The 26,868-nt window shown below is 37.7% G+C and overlaps 1 protein-coding gene across 3 annotated transcripts in view; it reads right to left on the minus strand.

The window, feature by feature from the left end:
* Window positions 1-1,746: 1,746 nt before the first annotated feature.
* The window catches only part of CCNC (cyclin C), a 32,335-nt gene continuing 7,213 nt past the window's right edge, over window positions 1,747-26,868 (minus strand). The window contains exons 2-13 of one of the 3 annotated variants that reach the window (XM_066254449.1): window positions 25,529-25,635; window positions 23,215-23,299; window positions 22,987-23,056; window positions 19,733-19,784; window positions 11,528-11,583; window positions 10,659-10,694; window positions 9,887-9,978; window positions 9,195-9,262; window positions 5,641-5,720; window positions 4,399-4,517; window positions 3,544-3,638; window positions 1,747-3,009 (exon numbers count right to left, since the gene is read on the minus strand). In XM_066254449.1, the coding sequence (XP_066110546.1) occupies window positions 3,587-3,638; window positions 4,399-4,517; window positions 5,641-5,720; window positions 9,195-9,262; window positions 9,887-9,978; window positions 10,659-10,694; window positions 11,528-11,583; window positions 19,733-19,784; window positions 22,987-23,056; window positions 23,215-23,299; window positions 25,529-25,635 (817 nt within the window). In that variant the 3' untranslated portion in view covers window positions 1,747-3,009; window positions 3,544-3,586. Of the gene's footprint in view, window positions 3,010-3,543; window positions 3,639-4,398; window positions 4,518-5,640; window positions 5,721-9,194; window positions 9,263-9,886; window positions 9,979-10,658; window positions 10,695-11,527; window positions 11,584-19,732; window positions 19,785-22,986; window positions 23,057-23,214; window positions 23,300-25,528; window positions 25,636-26,868 lie in introns of those variants that run through there. The other 2 variants (XM_066254443.1, XM_066254455.1) reach the window with 2 other exon arrangements.

Here is a 26,868-nt window from a genome sequence, read left to right on the forward strand (position 1 = left end):
TTACATTTGTTTTATACTTAGTATTTGAAATCCAGTGTGTACTTTCTTACATTTCCAGCACATCTCAATTCAGACTGGCCACACTTTTGAGTGTTCAATAGCCACATGTGGCTAGTGGCTATCACATTAGACAGTGCAGCCTACGGCAACACTTGACTTTTTTTAAAAAAATTTATTCATTTTAGATAGGAGAGAGTGAGAGAGAGAGAGAGAGAGAGAGAGAGAAGGGGGGAGGAGCAGGAAGCATCAACTCCCATATGTGCCTTGACCAGACAAGTGCAGGGTTTCGATCCGGTGACCTCAGCGTTCCAAGTTGATGCTTTATCCACTGTGCCACCACAGGTCAGGCAACACTTGACTTTTAAAAACAATACATATCATCAATGATTGCTAAATCACAGAAAGACACAACCAGACATTATAGCCTCCTGATGGAAGAGTCTTAAAAACAAAAATTTTCTGAATCTGAACCTGACCAAACCTTTAAATTCAATTACTAATTTGTACAAGGGACAGGAGAAAGGAACATGTTAAGGGCAATCAGCAAAATCCAATATGGTGGCAAACTCTTAGTAAGACAAGCAAACCAAGACTTAAAAATGAGATGGAGGAATCTATGAATTTTAAGATTTAAAGTACTTATCAATGAATCGCAATGTGTAGTCTTTAATTAGGTCCTGACTAGAATTATTTTAACTATTTTTCATATGTATGAGAGAACAGAAAATTTGAACACTGAATATTTGATATTACAAAATATTATGACTAATTCTTGTTTAGGTACAGTAATATTTTCATAGTTCTTTTCCTAAAAAGCAATTATCTTCTAGGAATACATACTGAAATAATTACGGATGAAATGTTATGACAGCTTGGACTTGCTTCAACATAATATGCATGTTGTGGGAAGTGGGTGTAAGTTTACATGAAACAAAACTGGCCATGAACTGCTAATTGTTGAAGCTGGGTTATAGGTACATGGAGGTCCATTATATTTTACCTACTCTTATATCTGTTGTTTTAAAATTTCTATAAGAGATTGAAAACAAAAACTTTAAGTCATATGTATTAATTCTCAAAATAAAAATTTTAAAATAATATAGTATAGGTTAACTTAAAGGAAAAGTTATGGTTAAGTCAATGATTATGATATATAATCACTCTTGGAACATACTGCTCTCCCAACCCAAGCCCAATCTTTTTTTGCAGCGGGGGGAGAGAAACAAGAAGGTTGAGAAGCATCAACTCCTAATTGCTTTCACTTTAGTTGTGCATTGATTGTTTTTCTTTTGTGCCTTGACTAGGGCTGAGCCAGTGCCCCTTGCTCAAACAACAACCTTTGGGATCATGTGGACTATCATCCATAACCCCCACCCCCACCCTAAAGCCAGTGACCCTGTGCTGACAATCCTACACTCAGAGCCAGCAAGCTCAGGGTTTCAATCCGGTGATCTCAGCATTTTGGGTCGACGCTTTATTCACTGTGCCACCATTGGTCAGGCACGAAACCTTAATTTCTTCCGACCTCAGGAAAGCTTTTTTTTCTTCTTTCTTATCTTGCCCAAGAGCTTAGGAGACCTATATTTGCATTGGTACTGACTTGACACATAATCTTCCTTTCCAGATTCTCTGCTCCTCTCCACAAGGAAGTAGAACTTTAAAGACTATTTATAAACCATGTGAAATTACCTACTTAACAAACTGTAGAAGACTTTAATATGTCTAAAGAAAGGACTCTCAGAAAACAACATAAAACAGATTCAAAAATGATAAATATTCAAGACACTGGTCAATATAGCTGAAGAACGTACTTTATTTTTGCAGTTTTATACTAGGAAATCAACATTTAATTTCATAATTCATTGTTCACAATTGATTTATAAAAAATTTTTTGATCCTTAAATTGTACATCAATATCCTATGACTCCAAATTTCATTTATCACTCTCCTTCAAGTCTGAAGAAAATGATTAATTTATTAAGTTCCACAGACAGCACGGTCCCACTGACATAACATTTAGTCTTATGAGAATTAAGAGCCAGTATCAAACTGGCCTGAAACCTGATTGCGTTCCTGGCTCAGGATACCTGTAATAAATTTGTAAATCCACACTAAGACATAAAAATAAACTAGAGTGTGTATGTCATATAAAAACTTTTCACAGTAGAGTAAAAATTAACATTAAAATGTCACCAATTTCAACCATATGTTTCATCCAATTAGCTCTCTAGATGCCTGATTTAGTTGCGAATCAAATGCAAATAACTTCATGGAGGTTTTTTTAAGTTTGCCCAGCATTTCAAAATGGTTACAGAATTAATATAACTTTTAAAATGTCAAAGTATGCTATACATATTGCACTTTTCTGCTAGGCTGGGCTAGTATCTTCCATGGCAAGATACTAAAACTACTGAATAAAATACACTTTAAAATCAATAGGTACTTGATTAATTTCCCTGAAATTATCAACATCATTACCAAAATCTTCCAGGATTTTGTAAGATTTGATTCCTTAAATACAGATTTAAAGTTTAACTTAAGGAGGGGAAAAAAACCCTCATATATTTCACTTTTTATGTCCTTTTTCGGTCTTCAATGACCAAAGAGAATTTTAAACAAATTATGTTTCATGTTTTGTAGCTTAATAAAAAGCTACAATTTCCATTATCCAAATTAAGAAAAATTATACTAATCAAAAGCTATTAATTTTGAAATGTCTGTCTGTAGGTCCGTTTAGAACCTTTCCAAACTTTTATAATCAATAGACTTTAATTAATTATGTACTAGAACCAAATTAGGTAAGGAAAAACTTATTTTGCAAAAATAAAATCACTTCCCAATATGCTTGACAGAAACAAGCTATTCATTTTCAATTGTGTTCCATTGAAGACATTACTGAAATCTGTCCAATGGTTTATTTCCAACTGGTCCACTATGGAATTCTTCGGAATGTGTTAAGATTGGCTGTAGCTAGAATTCTGACTTCCATTTGGACCCTGCTCTCCTTCACTGTTCAAGTAGGGAAGAAAGAGATTTTATACCAATTAAAAGACTCATTCATTATCAACACCCTGATAAGCCTACTCATTTTTAAAGTTAGTTATTCTGTGGTACAAACATATAAAACAAGGACATTCCCAATTGTTAAGACAACGATGTAGAAAAATTAAAATCCAGAAGACTAACATTTGTTTTTATATTTTTATTCTTATGTAACTTAGTGCCCTCACACATAACAAGCATTCTGAAAGTTAGTGTCCATATACACTTAAAAATTTAGGGTATGGTACTTCATTGTCATTACAGGTATCATTCAACATATATGATTAGAGATTCTGAACAAGTTTCTTATAAAGTTAAATCTTACATAAGAAATCTTATTCCTACTAATCAATTATGAAAATCAAGTGTTCTTTCAAAAAAAAAAATTGTCCAAAGGCATACTAAAATTGTATGTAAATACAGCAAACCTTTATAATCAGAAATGTTATTTCCTGGACAATGTTGAATATTTAAAATAAAAATAACTAAAACTGAAAATACCAGTAACTGTTGCAATAGGATTATTGCCTTATCTTGTCCATCATCATCTTGTAGCTTCAGGCCCTGCTACTAGTGGAGAATCACTCAGGGAATTTCTGCAAAAAATGCATCCAAACGTAGCTGTTTGAATGACTGCTTAAAACAGCTCCTTGTGTAAGTCAAGTATTTATTTTTTCCAAACAGTTATAACTTAAGTATAAGATGGGTACCATTTCTTTCCTGTCTGAACTTGTTTCCCTATCCCAAATGATCTGACGTACAGTAAAAACTAAGAACCACTGAACTAAATGTGAATATTTTATTAAAGCAACAACAAAAACTCCTTAGCACAATATTTAGCTAAATCATGTTATTGGATGCCATGGATCATTTGGGTCACTCAAAAGCCAAAATTCTTTATCTTTATAAATCAGATCAATAATGTTAAGTTTTTAAAAACTGCTACTGAAATTTATACAATAGGATTAACAACTAGTAGTGGGGTGTGGGAGATGTCACAGAATCATACTGACATAGGAATACTACAGAATTCTTTCTCTCTGAATTTCTGATAAACTGGCCTAATTCTGTACTGTTTAAATGAATATATGTATATATGTATAATATATAACCATATGTTGAGGGATACCTGTAATAGACCTGCCACTGCATTAGAAAAAAAGTTACTAAACAGATGACTGGATTAACTTTTTAAAAGAAGACAGTCTTCATCTATTAGGTCACAAGTTTTTTAAAAAAAAACGTATTACAAAGTTTTGGAAGAAATTTTAGGTAAAAAAACAAAATGTAATCTACGAAAAATGTGATAATGCGTATAAAATATATAATTAAACAGAATTAAAGTCTACAAAGTACCTGTTTGGAGGAGGTTTTGGTTTTGGCATCTTACTAAGAATAGTTGCCATCTCTTTTCTCTCATCAAAATTCTTCCATTGTTCATACAGTTTTAAAATAACCCTGATTATTTCCAAAATCTAGAAGAAAATATTTGAAAAGTACTCAGTGGCAACATCAAGCAGCAATTAGCATATAAAAAAATACATATCTCATACTAGGCATCCTTCACAAAATAGTGAAAAGACAGTCTCTGTCCTTAAGTACCCAGGCTGGACAATCCTGAGAAACGTGAGAGCAGTATTTTTACCACACTGCTATTTAGGCTCTTCCTTCTAGCCTCTCATCTGTTAGCTCGTATGATTTGTCCATCTTTATTCATCTCTCTGCATTTCTTTATTCATTTCCTTCTATCTGCTGAAAACTAAACCAAAACAAAACAGTGAGGTACTAGGAACAGAGGTCTAAATCATGGTTTATCACTATACAGTATGTTCTAATATCAACAGTTTCGACAAACCATTTAATGGGAGGTAGTGCACAAAAGACATTTTCTCTGTTAACTATTGTACATGAGCTAAGGTGCTGTAAAACTGGCAGCTACAAATCTGTCATACTGAGTTTCCAAATTAGCCTTTTGTTCCTCACTTAAGTAGACCTAACCTTGTATTAAGTGTAATGCTATGAACAACAAACATTTCAACAGGGAAGATGGAAAAAAGGGCAAACATCACTTTGCTGGGAGACAAGCTGTGTTCCAGAAGTTGACAGTAGTATTTAGTAGTCACTAGGTAACTTTAAAAATAATCCTGAAAATTGGAGGTTGCTCTTCAAGTAATCAAATAAAAGTTTACTATTCTGTTTAAGGCTACACCAAAAAGAGAAATAGAACCTAGTCAATATCAATTCTTCCTACCAAACATGTTTCTTCATTTCTAATTTTTATTAATTTTAATTTATTGTGTTTACATGGATTCAAGTGTCCCACTCAATATAACACCCTCATCCCAGTGTCCCCATTTATACCCCCTTTGCCCCATCCTTCCCCTAAGTCCCTCCCCTCATCCCTCTGGGATTTGTTGCCCTGTTATCTGTACCTCTGTGTTATGTATATATATAGTTCCACTAATCCCTTTACCTTCTCTGATCCCATCCTCTCATCTTTTTAGCTTGGCAGACATAAGATTTTAGGCTCATGATAAGTATGACATTAACTTTAAAATGTTCAAGTTTATATTCCACTAAGGGAATTTTAAAGAATACCTTCTCCATATCCACAGAAAGCTCAGCAAACCACTGCCTGGCATCTTTCTGCTGTACAACACAGGCTACATGTAGGCAAGCTGGAAAGAAATTGGGAGACAAAGGCCCACATTTAACTACAAACATGTGAAGTGTGAACTCAGAACTAAAAATGAAATTTTCACTTAAAATTTTCATGTAGGCCCTGGCCGGTTGTCTCAGTAGTAGAGCATCGACCTGGCCTGTGGATGTGCTAAGTTCAATTCCCAGCCAGGGCACACAGGAGAAGCGACCATCTGTTTTTCCACCTCTCTCCTTCCCCTTTCTCTTTCTTCCCCTCCCGCAGTCATAGCTCAATTGGTTCCGGGGCATGTTCCTGGGCGCTGAGGATGGCTCCCTGGAGCCTCCACCTCAGGCACTAAAAATAGCTCAGTTGTGGGCATGGCCCCAGATGGGGGTTGCCAGTTCGGTCCTAGTTGGGGTACATGCAGGGGGGTCTGTCTCTCTATCTCCCCTCCTCTCACTTGGAAAAAAAATTTCATGTATATTTTCCAATAATCTTTTTAAAAATTGCATAGGTTCATATAATAGTTACCATCAACCATTCCATCAAGTTAATCTGATACAGACAGAAAAAAATTACAAGATACTGAGGTTGTTGACATCTCTAGTTCTGCACTGTGTGCTGCACATGATGATGCAGTTGCCTTGAGAGTTCAGGGCATATTAGAGAGGGAAAAAAATCCAGTAAGGAAATCAGAGCAGGGAAATGGTCCCTGAAGAGTGATACAAAGTAGTGGTCAAAATGTAACCAGAGGTCAGTGTGATGAAAAACAAAACAAAACAAAACAAAACCCCCAGTCAATCAATACACTAATAAATTTCAAAAGTACTGACTATGTTTTGATACCTCACCTAAAAGTAGTGTTTGCTGCCTCTGCTTTTTAGTTATTAGAGTATCAAATTAGGTGAAAACTGGGCACACTAGTACAGAATTGAGTATTATAATAAAGTAGAACTTAGAAAAATACACAATGCATTCTACATAATTATATTCATTATATACAAATAACAAAGATAGTAAAAATGCTCAAAGAAACAATCTACATCATAATTTTGCCCAAGATAATTCCTATGAGCAGCCTGACTAACCTGTTCCCCACTCCAGCTTGTTAAGAGTTATATTTGTTGACGTGGTTACACAATAGGACTTTCCAAAGGATGACATTCTAGGAAAATGGTGACTCAAATGTGAACTGTTGCAGTGGCTTCCCCAAGACAAATGAAGCAATAAAGGAGGGTTTAGGTCCAAGAAGGACTGAGAGGCCAAAAAATGAAATGATAATAGGTAATTAAAACACAGTGACAAACACCATGATAAGGGTCTACCTAGAGAACATTAGATTTAGAGACACCCTAAATCAGTGTGATCTGATGTAGGGAGTTTAGGTAGGGGGATGGTGTCACTAGAAAGGTGAAATCTGAGCCAAGAGTTAACAAAAGGTGAGAGTCGGAGCAGAGAATAGCATGCATACAAACAGTAAAAAGAGGCCCTAACTGATGGCTCAGTGGATAGAGCATCAGCCTGGCATATGGACATCCTGGGTTCAATTCCCTGGTCAGGGCACACAGAGAAGTGACCATCTGCTTCACTCCCCCTCCAGCAGCCAGTGGCTGGACTGGTTAGAGTATGGCACTGGGAACTAAGGATGGCACCGCTGGAGTGCATCAGCCTCAGGCACTAAAAAAGCTCGGTTCTGGAGCAATGGTGCCAGATGGGGGTGGATCCTGGTCAGGGGGCATGCAGAAGTCTGCCTTACTATCTCCCCTCCTCTCACCAGAAAAAAAAAAAAGAAAAAAAAAGCTGTGGATGAATTTTATACAAAAATTGGAAGAAGCACTTACAATTTTTAATTGGCAGACAAATTCTACATCAAAGTTTCTCTACCTTGGCCCTTTTGACACTGTGGGCTGGACAATTTTTTGACACTGGCTTGCGCACTATCGGATACTGAGCAGCATCCCTGGCTTCTACCCACTAGATGCCTGTGTCACCCACCACAGCTGTGAGAACCAAAACCCCCGTCAAACATCCCCAGAGGAACAAAATTATCTCTGGGTTGAGAACCACTTGCCCAGCTCAAGTGTGCAGGATAGACTGACTCTCTGAGAATAGGGATGCTGGAGGTCTACTGGTCAGGAAGAAGACTACTGTGGTAATCTGAATAGAAATAAGATGATGACTATGAGATTACGAAAGGTATTGGTTACCAATTCTCAACAGTGAGTATTGGTTACCAACTCCAACTATGTGGAGATCCTAAGGGAGATGAAAGAACCTAACAACTGCGTTTCCAACTAAAGTAACTAGTTAGTGTTATTCATGAAGCTAGCAAAGACATTAAAAGGAACATATCAGGGGACAAAGTAATGAGGTCAGGCCTGTTCATGAGTCTGAGGTGCCAGTAAGAATGCCAAGTGAAGCTATCTCTAAGGCAGAAGGATATAAAGAAATGCTCAGAAGCAAGATCTTGGTTAAATGAAGAAACTTAAATGTTTCAGAAGCTAAGAAATAGAAGCCACAGGCCTCAGTGAGACTACCGAGGAAGAATAAAGACAGGAGGGATTACAAAGATGTGACATATGGGCTGCTAGTCCCTCCATCCTATTCATGCAGATCCCAGCATTCTTTCCACTGAACTAGAGGCCGCTTTAGAATCCTCCCAAATATAATGCTTTCAGGGAGCCTCCAGCACTGCAAAACTGTAATAAGTATAACCTATGTGCCACCCCTGATGTAAGAAAGGTAATAAATACTAATATTTAAGGAACAACTGAAAAAGGAGAAAACAGTAAGTTTAGACTGATAAAGAATGAAGGGGACAGAATCAAGAAAACAGTTATGGATATCAACAGGAAAAAGAACAAAACAAAAGCAGTAAGTACCTAATACATTACAGACAGTATTTGGTGCTCTACAAAATAATCTCATTTAATTCTTAAAACACCCCTATATGAGGTTAGTATCCCCCAAATTTTACAATAAAGGAAACAAACTCAAAATGGTTAATTTTCTCACAATTATAAAAGAACAAAATTTAAACCTAAGATCATCTGATTCTAAAAACCATGTTCTAAGCCATTTCAGTACTGCCTTCCAAATATAATAGAATGGTAGTAACTTCTCCCTCCAAAAGTGTGTTAAGGGACCACAGAGGCTTCTTTACACTCAACCACTGAGGACTTGATTAAGCTCAGGAAATGAAAGGCCCAGTTATTTATGTAAGTTATATCTAATATTATCAGGCTTAACTCTTAACTTTCCCCCCTAAACAAATACTGGCTAAAATTATTTTAAATGATTTAAAAAAACTTACTAAAAAAAGGGCATGGGGGGACAATAATCCTGATTTGTGACAGTTACAGTTCATATTATTGAAAGCTCACATGCAAGGATTAGTCTACTACTTCATGAAATATAAAAACATAAAGTACAATAGGGTGAAATTTATTTTAGGATGACCTAAATAGCTTTATAACAATTTAACTAATAAAAGTACACCACACTTACATACCTAAAGCTATCATGAAAGGAGGATACAGTAGGCAAAGATCCGTTCTGTAGGTATCATTCACTATCCTCCTATAGAAATGTAAATCATATTATTACTGAAGCAGAACTACCTCATAGGGTTATACAATTCCCTCCAAGGAGGGCTGTATTTCCCATCTTTGTATACATTATTCCTCTTTTATATTACTGAAGCACAGATATAAAAGTGAAAATATCACGGGAAAATGATGGGTACATGAATGATTTAATAAATAAGCATATTTTAATAAATAAAATTACAGCTAAATATATTTAAAATTTTAAATCACACAAATTTTAAACAGATTTTTTTCTAATTTTTGAAAAATTAAAAAATCAGATAGGAAACTAGAAATCATACAATGAATATGTGTACTGAATACCACTAAAAAGTATTCTTATAATTTTAAAGATAAATTATCTTTTTATGTAAACAGTCTGTTTTTCATAATAATTTTAATGGGAATATTCATTAAGTAGGTAATTTAAGGATCCTTATAATTTTAGCATTTGTACCAATACAGTTATTAAAATTCAACAAGTAGATATTTTGTTCAACATAAAATATCTTGGGGCACTACTTGAATTACCTTAAAATTACTAAACTTAATATTTAGTCATCAATCTTCCTAGCTAATAACATGTTACACTATGAATAACTTCTGTTCTAATTACCATGCAAGGGGAAGCAACATGTCTTCTTGGCCCATGTCCTGCACATACTGGAGCAAAGGTCTATAAGGATGATACACTATCAAGCAACAATCCTAGAAACAGTTTAAAAAATGTGTATGTATAAAAACAGCTTTATTACATCACAAAAACCTTATCATTACCCAACTTACTTGTAATTGTGTGTTTCAAATGTACTTCTCTAACTCATGCTTGCTTCCCTCTTATTTTCTTAAGAAAGCAGTATGGCAGCCCTGAACTCTACTATAATAGTGAAGGCAGTGCTCTCTCTGGAATATACCTTGGTAAATCGGTTGGCAGTCAGTCAGCCAGCATCCATTCCCTTAGAGACTCAAAGTGTCACATCTGCAACACACTGAAACCTCTTATTAGCCTATAAATCCGTTAATTCCCACCTAGAGGAGCAGAATTCTGCCAAAGACATAATCTATCTTTAAATAATACCACACACATACACAAATTGTGCAAATAATTGACAGTGGTTTAAACACCTGTCAGGTTTTTTTGTAATCCTTTCATTATAGTTACTATAGAATAGAAAAATATTCCCATCCTAAGTAGGATATACAAATTATTTTATGGGCTTCCAAGAGGATACAGGTGATAATGCTACTAGGTACTATGATTTCACTATCATGTATCACTTGGATGGTTTTAAAATGCACCTCCCTACAAATCATTTTTTAAATTTCTGACATCACTAAATTTGAAAATAAGTTTTACTCTATTAATAACAGGGAAGAAATATACTTACCATTAGTTCTAAAAGATAGAATTCACATTCTAATATCTGTTTAAAAAAAGATTATAAATGTCAACATGAAACCAAATTAGATGTCTACTTAGTCTAAAAAAATTTATAGACATAGCAATTTATCACAAATTTTTACTAAATTTTTTTTAGATCAAGAAAATAAACACAATGGCTTATATTAGAATTAACAAATGCCATGAAAATTATTTTTTTGCTACTACAATGCATGCAGTTATGATTATAAAGCATATTATTCCCTAAAGAAAACCAGCCTTATATAAGCATTACTTATTTTTATTTAAAATATCCTGTGTAAACTTCAGATTTTCCAATATACTTTCCATTCAACAAATGTAAAAATTATTTTAAATGTTATTCTTATTATTCTATAAATCAGTAAAAAAAATAGTGAAAAATAAGAAACCAAAAAATACAGGTTAAATGGAATGAAGAAATTCCTTGCAAAGTGGAAAAGAACATGCCTATTAAAACGTCACTAAAGATTTACCTTCTAAAACAATGTAAAATTTCAGATATGGTTTTCATACTATTCCATTATAGTATATAGTTCCAGCTGCACACAATCATCACCTGGGAGCTTTTAGAAAATACCAAGTCACCAGGCCTCAAGTCACCATTAGGTTCCCAAAGTAATTTAATGGGCACCCAAGGTTTAAACCACTTCTACAAGCTTATTTTTAAAACTAGTAGTAGCACTTTTGCTTTAATTTAGAATTAAAAACTACTACTCTATATTGTAGTACTTGAAATCATCATTTCTAGGAGACTATTCAGTTCATTCTAATATAAAATAGAGCTAATTTATATGCAACTTTGACAAATAGTTTTATTTTATACAATATACTTACATGGTTCATCCTATAAGGAAATTCCTTTGGAAAGGCATATGAAAATCTAGTTTTTACTGCAGAAAACAAAAAACAACTTAAACTGAGAAAATGAGAACATGAATTAACTCTAATTTCTTTAACACTGTATAGTATATTGAGGTGGAGCGAAGTCATTTTTAGTAAGGAGATGCCTAGAGACCCAGGTATGTTTTGTTTTCAGGAGAGCAGAAAGCCCATGCTCCCATCTACATTACAATTACAGAGCCCCAGTTATATGCTTAATACATTAAGCATTCTGCAGTTTAAAAAATAAAGGGATTAGAAAAAAACCCACTAGGTTTCATCTCTAAAATCTCTCTAGCTCTAGACTGGTATCTTCTTAAGCACCATTTCCAAATAATTCACACCCAACTGGACAAAACACAGAAAATTTTGGTCATAAAGATTTAAAAAATATACTATAAGTAAATATGAAAAGATACATTCTAGAAATAGTTTTTTTATCCAAAATTCTTAAAGCAAAAACTTCCACTTGGTAATTTAGGTTAGAAGGAACATGTTCATAAATACACATATATATAAACTGGAAGGATAATACAACCAAAAAATGTTAACAATAGTTAACTCTGAGATTTAAGGATTGTTACTAATCTGTATTTTCTAAACTTGTTATAATAAATTTATTTCTATATATTTCTATATTAAAAGATGTATTTTCATAAAAGCATGAATAAACATGCAAAGGTCTCTAAGACTTTTTTCATACCACACATAAAGACAGACATACACAGTTACTAGTCTTAGCCACTAAGTACAAATGAGAAAACTATTAATCAATCCTCCATTTCCTCAAAATGATATGAGTATATACATTTAAGTATTATCTGACATAGTTATACTCGTCATTATGATACATTTCATTTAATCAAGTGACTACTGACAGGTTTCAGAGGATCTAGTTCTGTGATCCCTTCCATTTGTACAAAGCCCATGTGACCTCGTGGAGATAAAAAAAGAATTTCGTTAATTTTATGTACTGTATTTTCAAAGTTTTATTTTGTAAACTGATTATCCCAACAGCTAATTTAGATAGGTAACATCTGCCAAAATTTGAAACCTAAAGCATTTAAACTTGACATTAAGAAATTTATGATCTTTCCTTTCCTATTCTTTCGGTTTCTGAGTTTTACAAAATCTTTTTGTGTAAACAAGATGTAAAGCGTTCAAGTAAAACAGGTACTTTTATAACGATAACCAATCAACAAGGTAAAATGATCTCTATAAATAAAACAAAGCTATACCCCTAATCCCTGGACCTTGATACGTAACTTACTGAGATTAAATTTACCTATGGTGTCAACTTCTCTCCTACTCCATGGTAAAAACTACTACTCTGCATTTTGATTTTCTATCTTCTAATCCTTTAACTCTAACTTGGGAGGAAAATGTATCCCTCTTCTCTCTATTGCTACTATACCACTTGTGCATTTGCTTTCATGTACTCAATTGATAGTTCGTACATTTTTTTTTTTGCATCTTTAACCATTCCTCCAACAATAAATCTGTCCCATCAATTACTAATATGCTCAAATTTCCCTTAAAAAAAAACACCAAATCCTCTATCAAATTACATTCCTGGTTTTTTTTTTTGGAGTAATCTGTATTTTTTTAGAACAGTTTTAAATTTAAAGAAAAACCGAATAGAGCCTGACCAGGTGGTGGTACAGTGGATAGGGCATCAGCCTGGGATGCTAAGGACTTATGTTCAAAACCCCAAGGTCACCAGTTTGAGTGTGGGCTTATCAGCTTGAGCATGGGGTCACCAGCTTGAGCAAGGGATCACTGGCTCAGCTGGAGCCCCCAGATCAAGGCACATATAGTATGAGAAAGCAATCAATAAACTAAAGTGCTGCAACTATGAGTTAATACTTCTCATATCTCTCTCTCTTACTGTTTATCTTGCTCGCAAAAAACAAACAGCCTGCCCAGGTGGTGGCGCAATGGATAAAGTGTCAGCCTGGGATGCAGAGGACCCAGGTTCAAAACCCCAAGATCGCCAACTTGAGCAGGGGCTCATCCGGCTTGAGCGCGGGCTCACCAGCTTGAACACAGGATCCTAGACATGACTCCATCGTCTCTGGCTCAAGCCCAAAGGTCGCTGGCTTGAGCGCAAAGTTGCTGGCTTGAGCAAGGGTCACTTGCTCTGCTATAGCCCCGGGTCAAGGCATATATGAGAAAGCAATCAGTGAATAACTACGGTGACACAACAAAAAATTGATGCTTCTCATCTCTCCCTTCCTGTCTGTCTGTCCCTATCTGTCTGTCTCTGTCAACAACAAAAAAATAGACAAACAAAATAAAAACCAGAATAGAATTCCCATACATACCCTATTACAGACTGAATGTGTGTTCCCCAAAATTCATATGTTGAAACCTTAAACCCCATAGTATGTTATTTGGAAGTTGGGCCTCTGGGAGTTAAACAGGTTTAGATGAGATCATGAGGGTGGGAATTCCATGATGGAATTCTTCTTATAAGAAGGAGAGAGACTAGAGATCTCTCTTCTCTCTGCCATGTGAGAACACTATGAGAAATAGCTGTCTGTAAGCCAAGGAACAAAGAAAATGGCTGAACCAGAAAATGATCAAGGTAGGCATTTTGATCTTGAACTTCCCAGCCTCCAGAACTGTGAGAAATAAATGGCACCCCATCCTCAAGTTTCACCTGTCATTACATTAGTATGGTACATTTGTTATCATTAATGAACCAATCCAGATACATTGTTATTAACTAAAGTCCACAGTTTATTCAGATCTTCTTAGTTTTTACCTATTGTTCTCTTTCTTTTCGAGGCTCTTATCCAGGATACCATATTATATTTACATGTCATGCCCCCTTAGATTCCATTTGGCTGTGATGTTTTCCAGACTTTCCTTGTTTTTGATGACTTCTGATAGTCTTTAGGTGTACTGGTCAAGTGTTTTGTAGATTCACCTTTTACTGAAATCTGTCTGGTTTTTAATAGTTAGACTGGGCTTTAGGGTTTTTGAAAGGAAAATTACAATGGCAAAGTGCCACTTATCGGGTATATACTATTTAACACTATTGATACTGACTTTGATCATCTGGCTGAAGTAGTTTGTCAGGTTTCTCCACTATCAAGCATGTGCCCCGCCCACTTTTCAATATGTATACATTAGAAAGGAGTTACAATGCACAGCACCTAAGGAATAGAAATTTATATTTCCCATACTTAAGTACAGACTTAGCTTAGTACAGTATTTGAAATTCTACATGGGAGATTTGTCTTTTCTCCTCCCATTTATTTAATTATTTATATTAGTATGGACTCATGGATATTTATTTTACGCTTTAAGTTATAATCCAATACTTTTTTCTTTTAATTTTGTTGCTGAAATTCTTCCAGCTTTGGCCAGTGAGAGCTCTTTCAGCTGGATCCTGTGTCTCTTTGACATACTCCCAATTAATGTAGGCTTTTGGTTTTGACTATTTCCTTACTTAATGGTACTATAAGATGTTCCATCTTGTATTTTTCCTCTCCCAGTCCTAGAATCAGCCATCTCTCCAAGTAGCCCTACTTCCTTTTACTGGAGATTGGTATTAAAAACAAAGATTGGGGCACTAGGAGAGCTCACTGCTTCTAGGATGTCTCAATGCTTACAGACCCTATTAACTGACAAAGCCTACATACACATGCACACACATAAACATTCATTCACACACATAAATCCATGTATCTACACATACTTATGTGGATCTATGTGAAGGTAAACATGAGTTCATACTGATGTCTCTAATCCTAAACTGATTACCACAATGACAATTCTGGTCCCCTTTCCTTGCTTATCTATAAATTCCCATTCAAACAGTGAGAAACCCAGGTCTTAGCACCTGCAATCTATTTACCATGAATATAACCATTTAGTGGAATCGTTCAACTTCACCATACATTTGTAGCAATATCAGAATCGTTAACTTGTACCACTGCACCAATTCTTGCAATATGGCTTCTACCTACACCCCTTAGTGCTTAATCACATCATGTTCTCTAAGGTCACAAACAAAAGGTCTGTTTTTTTCTTTGGTACACATTTTCTAGGCAGCACAACACACTATGCAACTCTATTGTTTTCTTAAAATTTATCAAGTTCCGCCTGACCAGGCGGTGGCAACAGTGGATAGAGTGTTGGACTGGGATGCGGAAGACCCAAGTTCGAGACCCCAAGGTTGCCAGCTTGAGCGCGGGCTCATCTGGTTTGAGCAAAAGCTCACCAGCTTGGACCCAAGGTCGCTGGCTTGAGCAAGGGGTTACTTGGTCTGCTGAAGGCCTGCAGTCAAAGCACATATGAGAAAGCAATCAATGAACAACTAAGGTGTTGCAACACGCAACGAAAAACTAATGATTGATGCTTCTCATCTCTCCGTTCCTGCCTGTCTGTCCCTCTCTCTGACTCTCTCTCTCTCTCTGTCTCTAAAAAAAAAAAAAAAATTATCAAGTTCCAAGTTCCTATCACTGGCTTCACATTTCTAATGCAATGTTCTACAGATACATTCACATCCATGTAGAATGTCTAAGATCAAATTTAATTCCTTTCAGAACCCACTTATTCCCCTCTCCTGGTAACACTATCACCTCTTCAATGCCCAGGCATAAAAGCTCAAAATTCACTTCTGACTCTTCTCAAATCTTTTCTCTTTAAAAGTCCTGCTGACCCTGTCATTCAACCTAGCTTGCTTGTTCTTCTTGTTGGCTGCCAAAATGTTTTTTAATCCTTCATTAGTGCTGACCTGGATTACTTCAATAAGTTAAAAAAATTTTCCCACCTTAAACCTGTTAGTTTTTATTTCTCAAAGCACCCTATAGTGACAGCACTCAATAGTTTGCAGTTTTATATGTATTTCAGAGGGCTTTTTTGGGGGTTATTTTAAAATTATGGTAAAATACACATTAAATAGAATTTACCATCTTTACCCATTTTTTTTTTGTTTTTTGTATTTTTCTGAAGCTGGAAACAGGGAGAGACAGTCAGACAGACTCCCGCATGCGCCCGACCGGGATCCACCCGGCACGCCCACCAGGGGGCGATGCTCTGCCCCTGGGGGGGGGGGGGTCGCTCTGCCGCGACCAGAGCCACTCTAGCGCCTGGGGCAGAGGCCAAGGAGCCATTCCCAGCGCCCGGGCCATCTTTTGCTCCAATGGAGCCTTGGCTGCGGGAGGGGAAGAGAGAGACAGAGAGGAAGGGGGGGGGGTGGAGAAGCAAATGGGCGCTTCTCCTATGTGCCCTGGCTGGGAATCAAACCCGGGTCCCCCGCACGCCAGGCCGACGCTCTACCGCTGAGCCAACCGGCCAGGGCCATCTTTACCCATTTTTAAGTATACAATTCAATAGCATTAAGTACATTCACACTGTTGTACAGCCATAACCCACAGGTCATGTCCAGACCCTTTTCATCTTATAACACTGAAACTCTACACTCATTACATAATTACTCCCCGTTTCCCCCTCCTTCTGGCCCCCTCAGTCACCCTTCTCCTTTCTATCTCCATTATTTTGATTATTCTAGGTAACTCATAAAAGTGGACTAATACAGTATTTATCTTTTTGTGACTGGCTCATTTCCTTATAATAACGTCTCTAAAGTTCAACCATGTTGTGTAGCATGTGAAAAACTTCAAAATGTGTCTAATTCAATTCATACTCTCCTTCAATTCATCTAACAGTTCTGCCAAATTCACCTTCCTGATGCTTAATTCTGGCATCAACCTCATGTGGAAAATAAAGTTTTCAAATGTACCACTACTGCCAATAGAATAAAATGCAGACTCCTGACTGAAAGCCTTGTTACCTGGCCCTCGCCAGGTAGGGCTGTCCCCCACTATTTCCTTACTCAACATTCACTGAATGTAAATCATTTGCTTTCCCTATTTTTGACCAAACTGTCCAATGTTTTTAGACTGTCTTTCCCCTGCAATTCCCCAGGTTCAAATTTTATCTTTTTTCACCAAATTCTTTTTAAGCCTTTCTGGATTCATCTAAAAAGTAATCTTTTCCCACTCCAGACATTCACTGAATTCTCTAAGTCTCTTATGCCAGTGGTTTTAAACATTTTTACACTTGGGGGCCAGTGAAAATAGGAGAATTATTTCGGGGACCGCTAAAGCAAAAATAAAAACCACAATTAGGCCTGACCAGGCGGTGGCGCAGTGGATAGAGCGTCAAACTGGGATGCAGAGGACCCAGGTTTGAGACCCCAAAGTCACCAGCTTGAGTGTGGGCTTATCTGGTTTGAGCAAAAAGCTCACCAACTTGGACCCAAGGTCGCTGGCTCGAGCAAGGGGTTACTCGGTCTGCTGAAGGCCCACAGTCAAGGCACATATGAGAAAGCAACCAATGAACAACTAAGGTGTCGCAACAAAAAACTGATGATTGATGCTTCTCATCTCTCTCCATTCCTGTCTGTCTGTCCCTATCTATCCCTCTCTCTGACTCTCTCTGTCCCTGTAAAAAAAAACACCAAAAAAACCCAACCATAATTAGTATTTTGTACATTATCTTTTAATACTATAAAATGAAAATTCTCTAAAATAACCAGAAAAACAGTAATATATTTTTAATAAAATATAACTGAAATTTCTAGAGAGCAATATTTAATTAAGTCAAGCTAATCTGAATGCTTTTTATCTATTGCACATGATTTATAAATCTCTGCATGGTGCACAAGGTTGTTTGAACAAGCCTACAAGTTCCAAAGATATCTAAAACAACCTCAATGATATTTTCATCGATGATACAGGCTGATAAGTGGCAATCACCCTTAGCATAAGTAAATTCAATTAAGATCACTGGGTCTATAATCTTTATACAATATCAGGGTGGTTAACTCATCTGCAGATTTTGACATGAAATTTCTGGCAGACCAGCATCAGTCTGCAAACTGGTAGTTGAAAAACAGTGTCTTATGACACTTACTTTCTTCTGTATTAATAGTTGCTTATGCATGTCTTATTTTCTTGTTCTTAAAGTACTGTGTATTTCTCTGTGTATCCACTACTGCATGCATACAGCATTTTCCAGTGATAACAATGCTGCTGTTAGTGATGACAGTAGCCACTAAAGTTTAAAAGGATTATGGACTAAATTGTGTCTCCCTACAATTTCATATGTGGCAGCCCTAACTCCCAATGTGACTGTACGTGGACAGAGCCTTTAGTGAGATAATTAAGGTTAAGTAAGGTCATAAGGGTGGAGCCCTAATTCTATAGGACTGATGTCCTCTTAAGAGAATAGACACTAGGGGTACACATGCACAAAGAATGGGCCATATGAGCCTGACCAGGCAGTGGTGCAATGGATAGAGCATCAACCTGGGGCACAGAGGACCCAGGTTCGAAACCCCAAGGTCACCAGCTTGAGCCCAAGGTCGCTGGCTTGAGCAAGGGGTCACTTGGTCTGCTATAGCCCTCCAGTCAAGGCACATATGAGAAAGCAATCAATGAAATAAGGTGCTGCAATGAAGAACTGATGCTTCTCATCTCTCTCCCTTCTGTCTGTCTCTATCTGTCCCTCTCTGTCACCAAAAAAAAAAAAAAAAAAAGAAAAAAGAATGGGCCATGTGAGAATACAGCAAGAAGGTGACCATCTGAAAGCCAGGGAGAGAGGTCTCAGGAGAATCTAATTTGTTGATATCTTGATCTTGGACTTCCTATGTCGAAACTACCCTGGTGGGCGTGCCGGGTGGATCCCGGTTGGGCGCATGCGGGAGTCTGTCTGACTGCCTCCCCGTTTCCAACCTCAGAAAAATACAAAAAAAAAAGTGGATAGTGCTTGACAGAGAGGAAAGAGGGGGAGGGGTGGAGAAGCAGATGGGCCCTTCTCCTGTGTGCCCTGGCCGGGAATAGAACCCGGGACTCCTGCACACCAGGCCGACGCTCTACCACTGAGACAACCGGCCAGGGCCAGGAACTATCTACTTTTTAACAATGTCTTAAATGTAATACTATTTTTAAAATTTTGTATTTTTTTTAACTTTATTTTTAGTCAAATACACTAGCCATAAAAGTGACCTCAGGGGATTTAATAAACCCAACTAATCTGTCACAGATCTTATAAACAGATCTTATGTCACAGATCTTCATCTATGCCTTATGAAGCTTTCCAGAGAATTACAATGTTAAAGCAGGATATAGTTTTTGCACTTACATACAGAAGTAGCAGCAGCACTCAGTCTTGTATTTGAGACTACTCCGAATTCCTAGAGAAAGAAAAGTACACAAGATCAGGTACATAGAAACCCACAAACCTAAGGGTATCTGAAGTCCATTCAAAACAAACTATTTCCTGTGTTCTTCCCATTTTATAATATAGTCTGTTCATCTTCTGCCTATTTGAAGTATGATGTATTTAAATCCCTAAATGTATACTTTTTAAAGAATTGCTACAATTTAAGACAAGTGTTTAAATAATTTTATAATTTAACATTACTGAAATGTACCAACTAGAAATCAAGCCTTAAAATGACATGATAGTTTTCTGCACTCAAATTAGTTTACAAGGAGATTTTTTACATTCTACACTTAAATGCAAGAATATTAGGTATGCTTTCTATTTAATTGGGCCTGGACTAACATGTATTTCATGTCATTTAATAATAAAATAACTGAATTTCTGAAGAAGATAAACTTTAACCTAACAAGATTACAAAAGCCTTCACTTCATTTTAAAATGGAAAAATTAAGAATTGGTTCCTTAGCCTACAAAAGAAACTAAACTAAATCGAGTCTGTTCAAATATCTCAACCTACATCCCTACCCTTGAGAATGGAGGGTGTTGGGGACACGTATGCATATATATACTCACATTTAAACTTCAAAACTATAACAAATCAAAAGTAAACACCTGAGACATCTTTTTAAGTACCATCTCCATACAATCCCCACACAACTGGACAAACACACAAAGATCTGGTCATTGTTAAAAATGTGCTATAACCAAATGTGAAAAGACAGTGAAAACTTCCACTAAGTAAATTATAAAACAAGGTTCTACTTAGAAAATCACATAATAAAATCAATTAAGAAATAAGAGAGCCTGACCAGGTGGTGGCACAGTGGATAGCCATTGGCCTGGGACATGGAAGACCCAGGTTCGAGACCCCGAGGTTGCCAGCTTGAGCACGGGCTCATCTGGTTTGAGCAAGGCTCATCAGCTTGGGCCCAGGGTCGCTGGATAGAGTGGGGGTTCACTCAGTCTGCGGTAGCCCCCTGGTCAAGGCACATGTGAGAAAGCAATCAATGAATGGCTCTAGGGTGCCATAGCAAAGAGTTGATGCTTCTTATCTCTCTCCCTTCCTGTCTGTCCCTATCTGTCGCTCTCTCTGATTCTGTCTGTCACAAAATATACAAACAATAAGACAAATGAAAACTCCCAAGTTAATCTATTAAGAGTACAGTTTTATCAAAATTTTGTTTAGGTTCTCACACTGGTTGTGCTTCAAATACATAAAATTACATGGTAATATTTAGAAAAACCACCCCATAATTCAGGACTTTTATAAATATTTTCTTTTCCATTAAAGAACTTAACAACAACAAAGCTGGTTCTGCCTCCTTAAACTATCACTTATGATGAGAAAACCTTAAATCTTTAGTAAGCTTGTCTTTTTTTTTTTTTTTTATAATTTTTTATTTTTTTTTTATTTATTCATTTTTAGAGAGGAGAGAGAGAGGGAGAGAGAGAGAGAGAGAGGGGAAGGAGAGCGAGACAGAGAGAGAGAAGGGGAGGAGGAGCTGGAAGCATCAACTCCCATATGTGCCTTGACCAGGCAAGCCCAGGGTTTCGAACCGGCGACCTCAGCATTTCCAGGTCAACGCTTTATCCACTGCGCTACCACAGGTCAGGCTAGTAAGCTTGTCTTAATATAATTTCCAAGAGTCAACTCTCACTATTTTAAGTAATAAATAGGAGAGATGTCATGAATAATCCTAGATAAGGGCTAAAATAAAATTCAAAATGAGTATCAAAAGGAATGTAAACTACTAAATTAAAATTACATTTAAGCCCTGGCAGGTTGGCTCAGCGGTAGAGCATTGGCCTGGCGTGCGGGGGACCCGGGTTCGATTCCCAGCCAGGGCACATAGGAGAAGCGCCCATTTGCTTCTCCACCCCCACCCCCTCCTTCCTCTCTGTCTCTCTCTTCCCCTCCCGCAGCCAAGGCTCCATTGGAGCAAGGATGGCCCGGGCGCTGGGGATGGCTCCTTGGCCTCTGCCCCAGGCGCTAGAGTGGCTCTGGTCGCGACAGAGCGACGCCCTGGAGGGGCAGAGCGTCGCCCCCTGGTGGGCGTGCCGGGTGGATCCCGGTCAGGCGCATGCGGGAGTCTGACTGTCTCTCCCCGTTTCCAGCTTCAGAAAAAAAAAAAAATTACATTTAATATTCAAGAATATAATTACTATTCTAAATACCTAAACTAAAAATAGAAACATTACACAAAACTTTCATTATGCTAATGACTGCATGGATTTTTATATAACCCAGTCATTACCTGCTACTATTATCTGGACTTTACCTGAGTTCTCAAAAATACTAAAAGTAAGGTAAACAGAGATTTGGTTTCAGCTGCACATTTCCTTCTCTCTTCTCTCCTCACCTAATTTCTCTACTTACTGCTGAAATGACTCCTCATAAGACTCTACATAGCTTGAGCCATCCCCAATCCTGGCCTTCCCTACTGCTTCCCTGTGGCTTTGTAGGCAGCCAGTCATCAGGAGGCAGGAGGGAAGACAGTAGGACATAAACAAATAGAGAAGAGGAGATACTGTCCGGTTATAGCAAGAAGCTATAGCACTTACAGAATACTACTTAGTGCCAAACAATAAATCTTAGTGCCTGACCGGTGGTGGCACAGTGGAAGAGCACTGACCCAGATTGCTGAGGTCACTGGTCACCAGCTTGAGCCCGAGGTCTGATCCCTGATCAAGGCACGTATGAGAAGCAATCAATACACAACTAAAGTGAAGGAACTATGAACTGATGCTTCTCTCCGTCTCAAAAAAAACCTGTCTTAGAAGCAGCACAGCAAAGCAGTTAAGTGCATGGCATGGGATCAGGAGCTAGATACCCATTGTCCAAATACTGGTTTTGCTGCTTAAAAGTTCCACAGGCAAGTTTCTTAACTCACTGTGGCTCAGTTTCCTCATTTATATATCTCTCTCTCTCTATCTCTTTGTTATGAAAATTAAGTCAGGTATAGTTGTAAAATAGCACTTAGTAAATGCTATAAGTTTGTTAAATGAATATAAAATAAAGATATATGTATATTTCTTTGTTTTTGTACAAATTTCAATATTTTGCAAAGATCTCCATATATTATTATTATTACATAGGTAATGTAAAGACAGGCAGAATAGCCAATCCACATTGAGGACACTTTGATGAAAAACAGAAAATTATTTCCTACCTCTACTTTGGATGCCAAAAACACACACGTAGGAGCCATTAATACAGGATCTATACTTTTCAGAGAATACCTAATAAAACAATAAAACAAAGTTAAATATAGGAAAAACACTGGGAAAAAAAATTAAGATAATTCTATGGCAAGCACATGATCCATCTATCCTAATGTGCATCAAAATTAGTAAGAGTTTCAAATAAGCATAACATTCCCGAAATAGAACAGTCCTACCTGGCATAGAATCTCTTGAAGTAGACTGTAGCAGTAGCAATAACTTGTTGTCTTAATTTAAGATGTTCACCTAATGCTTGGATAACTAAAAAAAATAAAGTTTTAAATATTTCTAGTATCATTATAAGATTAACATTGAACAGTAAGTTCCACGTGGTTAAATCATAACTACATTCATTTTTAACAGAGAAAAACCTATGTGTGCTATAAAGCTCTACTTGGATCACAGTGCTAATATTAGAACTTATAAACTTGTCAAAAATATATAGGTATGCATAAACAACAAAAAATACAAACTGCTCCACAGCAAATCCTATTCTTGTATTAAGGAGGTTGAATGATAGGTATTTCTCTTCTTCTAAGAATTTTCAATGCCTTTCATATTACCTTTAAAATAAATATAAAAAGAAAATATTAAATACCTATCAAGCTCACTTTACTACTGATTTATAAAATTTATTTAAAAATCCATAATGGTCCCTGGCCGGTTGGCTCAGTGATAGAGTATCAGCCCGGCATACGGATGTCCCAGGTTCAATTCCAGGCCAGGGCACACAGGAGAAGTGCCCATCTGCTTCTCCACCTCTCCTCCTCTTGCTTCCCTGTCTCCATTTCACTTTCTTCTCCCCTCCTGCAGTCATGGCTAGATTGGAGCAAGTTCGCCCCCAGGCACTGAGTACGGCTCCATGGCCTTCCACCTCAGGTGCTAAATAATGGCTCCAGATGGGCAGAGCATTGCTCCCCAGTGGGCTTGGCAGGTGAATCCAGTCAGGGCACATGTGGGAGTCTGTCTCTGCCTCCCCGCCTCTCACTAAAAAAAAAAAAAAAAAAAAAAGCTTCCCTCCAAAGCAAACTTGTAAGATAGGAATGCCCAATATAGGCTATCAATCCAAAGAATCACTTATCCTCAAAGTAATCTCCTTTAGCCAATCTTAAACTTAGTTTAATAGGCCCTGGCCGGTTGGCTCAGCGGTAGAGTGTCGGCCTGGCGTGCGGGGGACCCGGGTTCGATTCCCGGCCAGGGCACATAGGAGAAGCGCCCATTTGCTTCTCCACCCCCCCCTCCTTCCTCTCTGTCTCTCTCTTCCCCTCCCGCAGCCAAGGCTCCATTGGAGCAAAGATGGCCCGGGCGCTGGGGATGGCTCCTTGGCCTCTGCCTCAGGTGCTAGAGTGGCTCTGGTCTCGGCAGAGCGACCCCCCGGAGGGGCAGAGCATCGCCCCTGGTGGGCATGCCGGGTGGATCCCGGTCGGGGGCACATGCGGGAGTCGTCTGACCGTCTCTCCCCATTTCCAGCTTCAGAAAAAAAAACCAAACAAACTTAGTTTAATAATGCATGATAAAAAAAATGCATTATATAGGCTTAGAAAGATTGATGAATACTTTGAAAAAAGTCTTGGATGTCTCAAATACTAAGATTCAAAATAACTTTATTTAGATCACTTAAAAAGATACTCACTGGCCTGACCAGGTGGTGGCACAGTGGATAGTGTCAGACTGGGATGCGGACGACCCAAGTTTGAGACCCGGAGGTCGCCAGCTTGAGCGTGGGCTCATCTGGTTTGAGCAAAGCTCACCAGCTTGGACCCAAGGTCTCTGGCAGAGCAAGCGGTTTCTCCGTCTACTGAAGGCCCACGGTCAAGGCACATATGAGAAAGCAATCAATGAACTAAGGTGTCCCAACAAAAAACTAATAATTGATGCTTCTCATCTCTCTCCATTCCTGTCTGTCTGTCCCTGTCTATCCCTTTCTCTGACTCTCTCTCTGTCTCTGTAAAACAAAACAAAACAAAACAAAACAAAACAAAAAGATAGGCACTGGCCAGTTTGCTCAGTAGTAGAGTGTCAACCTGGCATGTGGAAGTCCTAGGTTCGATTCCCAGTCAGGGCACATAGCAGAAGCCAACATCTGCTTCGCCCCCCTTTTCCTCCCCCTAGTCTCTCTCTCTTCCTCTCCTGTGGCCATAGCTTGACTGATTTGAGTGCGTTGGTCCTGGGCACTAAGGATGGCTCCATGGAGCCTCTGACTTAGGCGCTAAAAATAACTCGGTTGCGAGCACTGGTCACAGGTGGGCAGAGCATTAGCCCCAGATGGACGTTGCCAGGTGGATCCCAGTCGGGGAGAGTGCAGGAGTCTATCTATCCTCCTCTCACTTATAAAAAAAAAAAAAAAAGATAAATGAGCTGTAAACAAATTACATGTATATTTCAAATGTTAATTAGGACTAAAACAGCTCATCACAAATTACTATACAAAAACATTTTAATTCAAAGGTAAAAAAACTGTACCATTTAAATCAATTAAAATAAGTTTACCATTTGTAAAAAATATTTGTAATTTCCAATATTCTTCTTCTGAGAGAAACTTTAAATCCTTTTGGCGTTCCTTCAACAAATCTTGTTTATCCAAAATCCATTGCAAACTAGAAGCAAAGATACAGACACGCTATAGAAAATCAACTAACAAAGTCATAGAAAAAATTCTAAGATTGAACAAGTTATTAACATTCTGAGAAATATGTACAAAGTACACATAACCCTCAGCCAGTATTCTCCACATTTCTTGAAACTCCGACACAGAATTCTCTTACTAATGTAAATATTCCCTAAAAAAAATTTATCTTTTGTCTGCTCAGCTTTGCTGTATTTCATTGATTCTAAGATTTTTATATCAAGATGCATCTTATAATCAGTGATGCCTTAGACCAGGGGTCTCAAACTCAACTCAGCATGTGGGCCGCAGAGCAAGATCACAGCCGCTCAGCGGGCTGCACTAGGTCTACAAAAGGCAACTGTTACGCAATACTTTTCTCACTGCAGTTGAAAAAAAAAAAAATCAGTACAACAAGCACAATCCTACATGCAGTTTACTCAGTGTCACAAAACGACCAGAAACTGTAGTTCGCATCACAACTGCTGTTAACTAAGCTAATATCTAGCTAGGATGCTAGAGAAATGAAAAATACAAGTAGGCCCCTAGGCTTACTTAATTTTATCCAAAATATTTTGAACTTCGTGGATTAGTCTGCGGGCCGCGAGTTTGAGACCCCTGCCTTAAGACTTTTAATTGGCAGCACATTTATTCTTTAGTGATACATAAAATAATGGTGAAATTATTTGGCACCTAATGATGGTGCCCTGCATGTGACAAAGTATATACATCTTTTCTCAGTTGTTCACGGGTAACTCGAGTATAGAGTATTTAATTTCCCTACTTCACAATTCCAAGCATTTTAAAAGCTGATTCAGAATTTATTCATTGATAGCTCCCTTCCTCCTATCTAGTTGCTTTTTTTTTTTTTTTAAGTGAAGACAGTCAGGAATGGAGAGATAAGAAGTATCAACCCGTAGTTGCAGCACTTCAGTTGTTCATTGATCGCTTCTCATACATGCCTTGACCAGGGGGCTCCAGCCAAGCCAGTAACCCCTTGCTCAAGCCAATGACCTTGAGCCTAATCAGCAACCACGGGATCATGTCTATGAGCCTGTGCTCAAGCCAGCAATAGGGTTTCAAACCTGGGTCCTTAGTGTCCCAGGTCAATGCTTTATCAGCTGCACCACCACCTGGTCAGGCTAGTCAAGTCTATTTTTAATCAGAGATATGAAAATCAGAGACATGACCCCCCCCAAAAAAAAAAACAAACCCATTCTCCACC

This window comes from Saccopteryx bilineata, chromosome 1 (assembly GCF_036850765.1).
Source record: "Saccopteryx bilineata isolate mSacBil1 chromosome 1, mSacBil1_pri_phased_curated, whole genome shotgun sequence".
NCBI lineage: Eukaryota > Metazoa > Chordata > Mammalia > Chiroptera > Emballonuridae > Saccopteryx > Saccopteryx bilineata.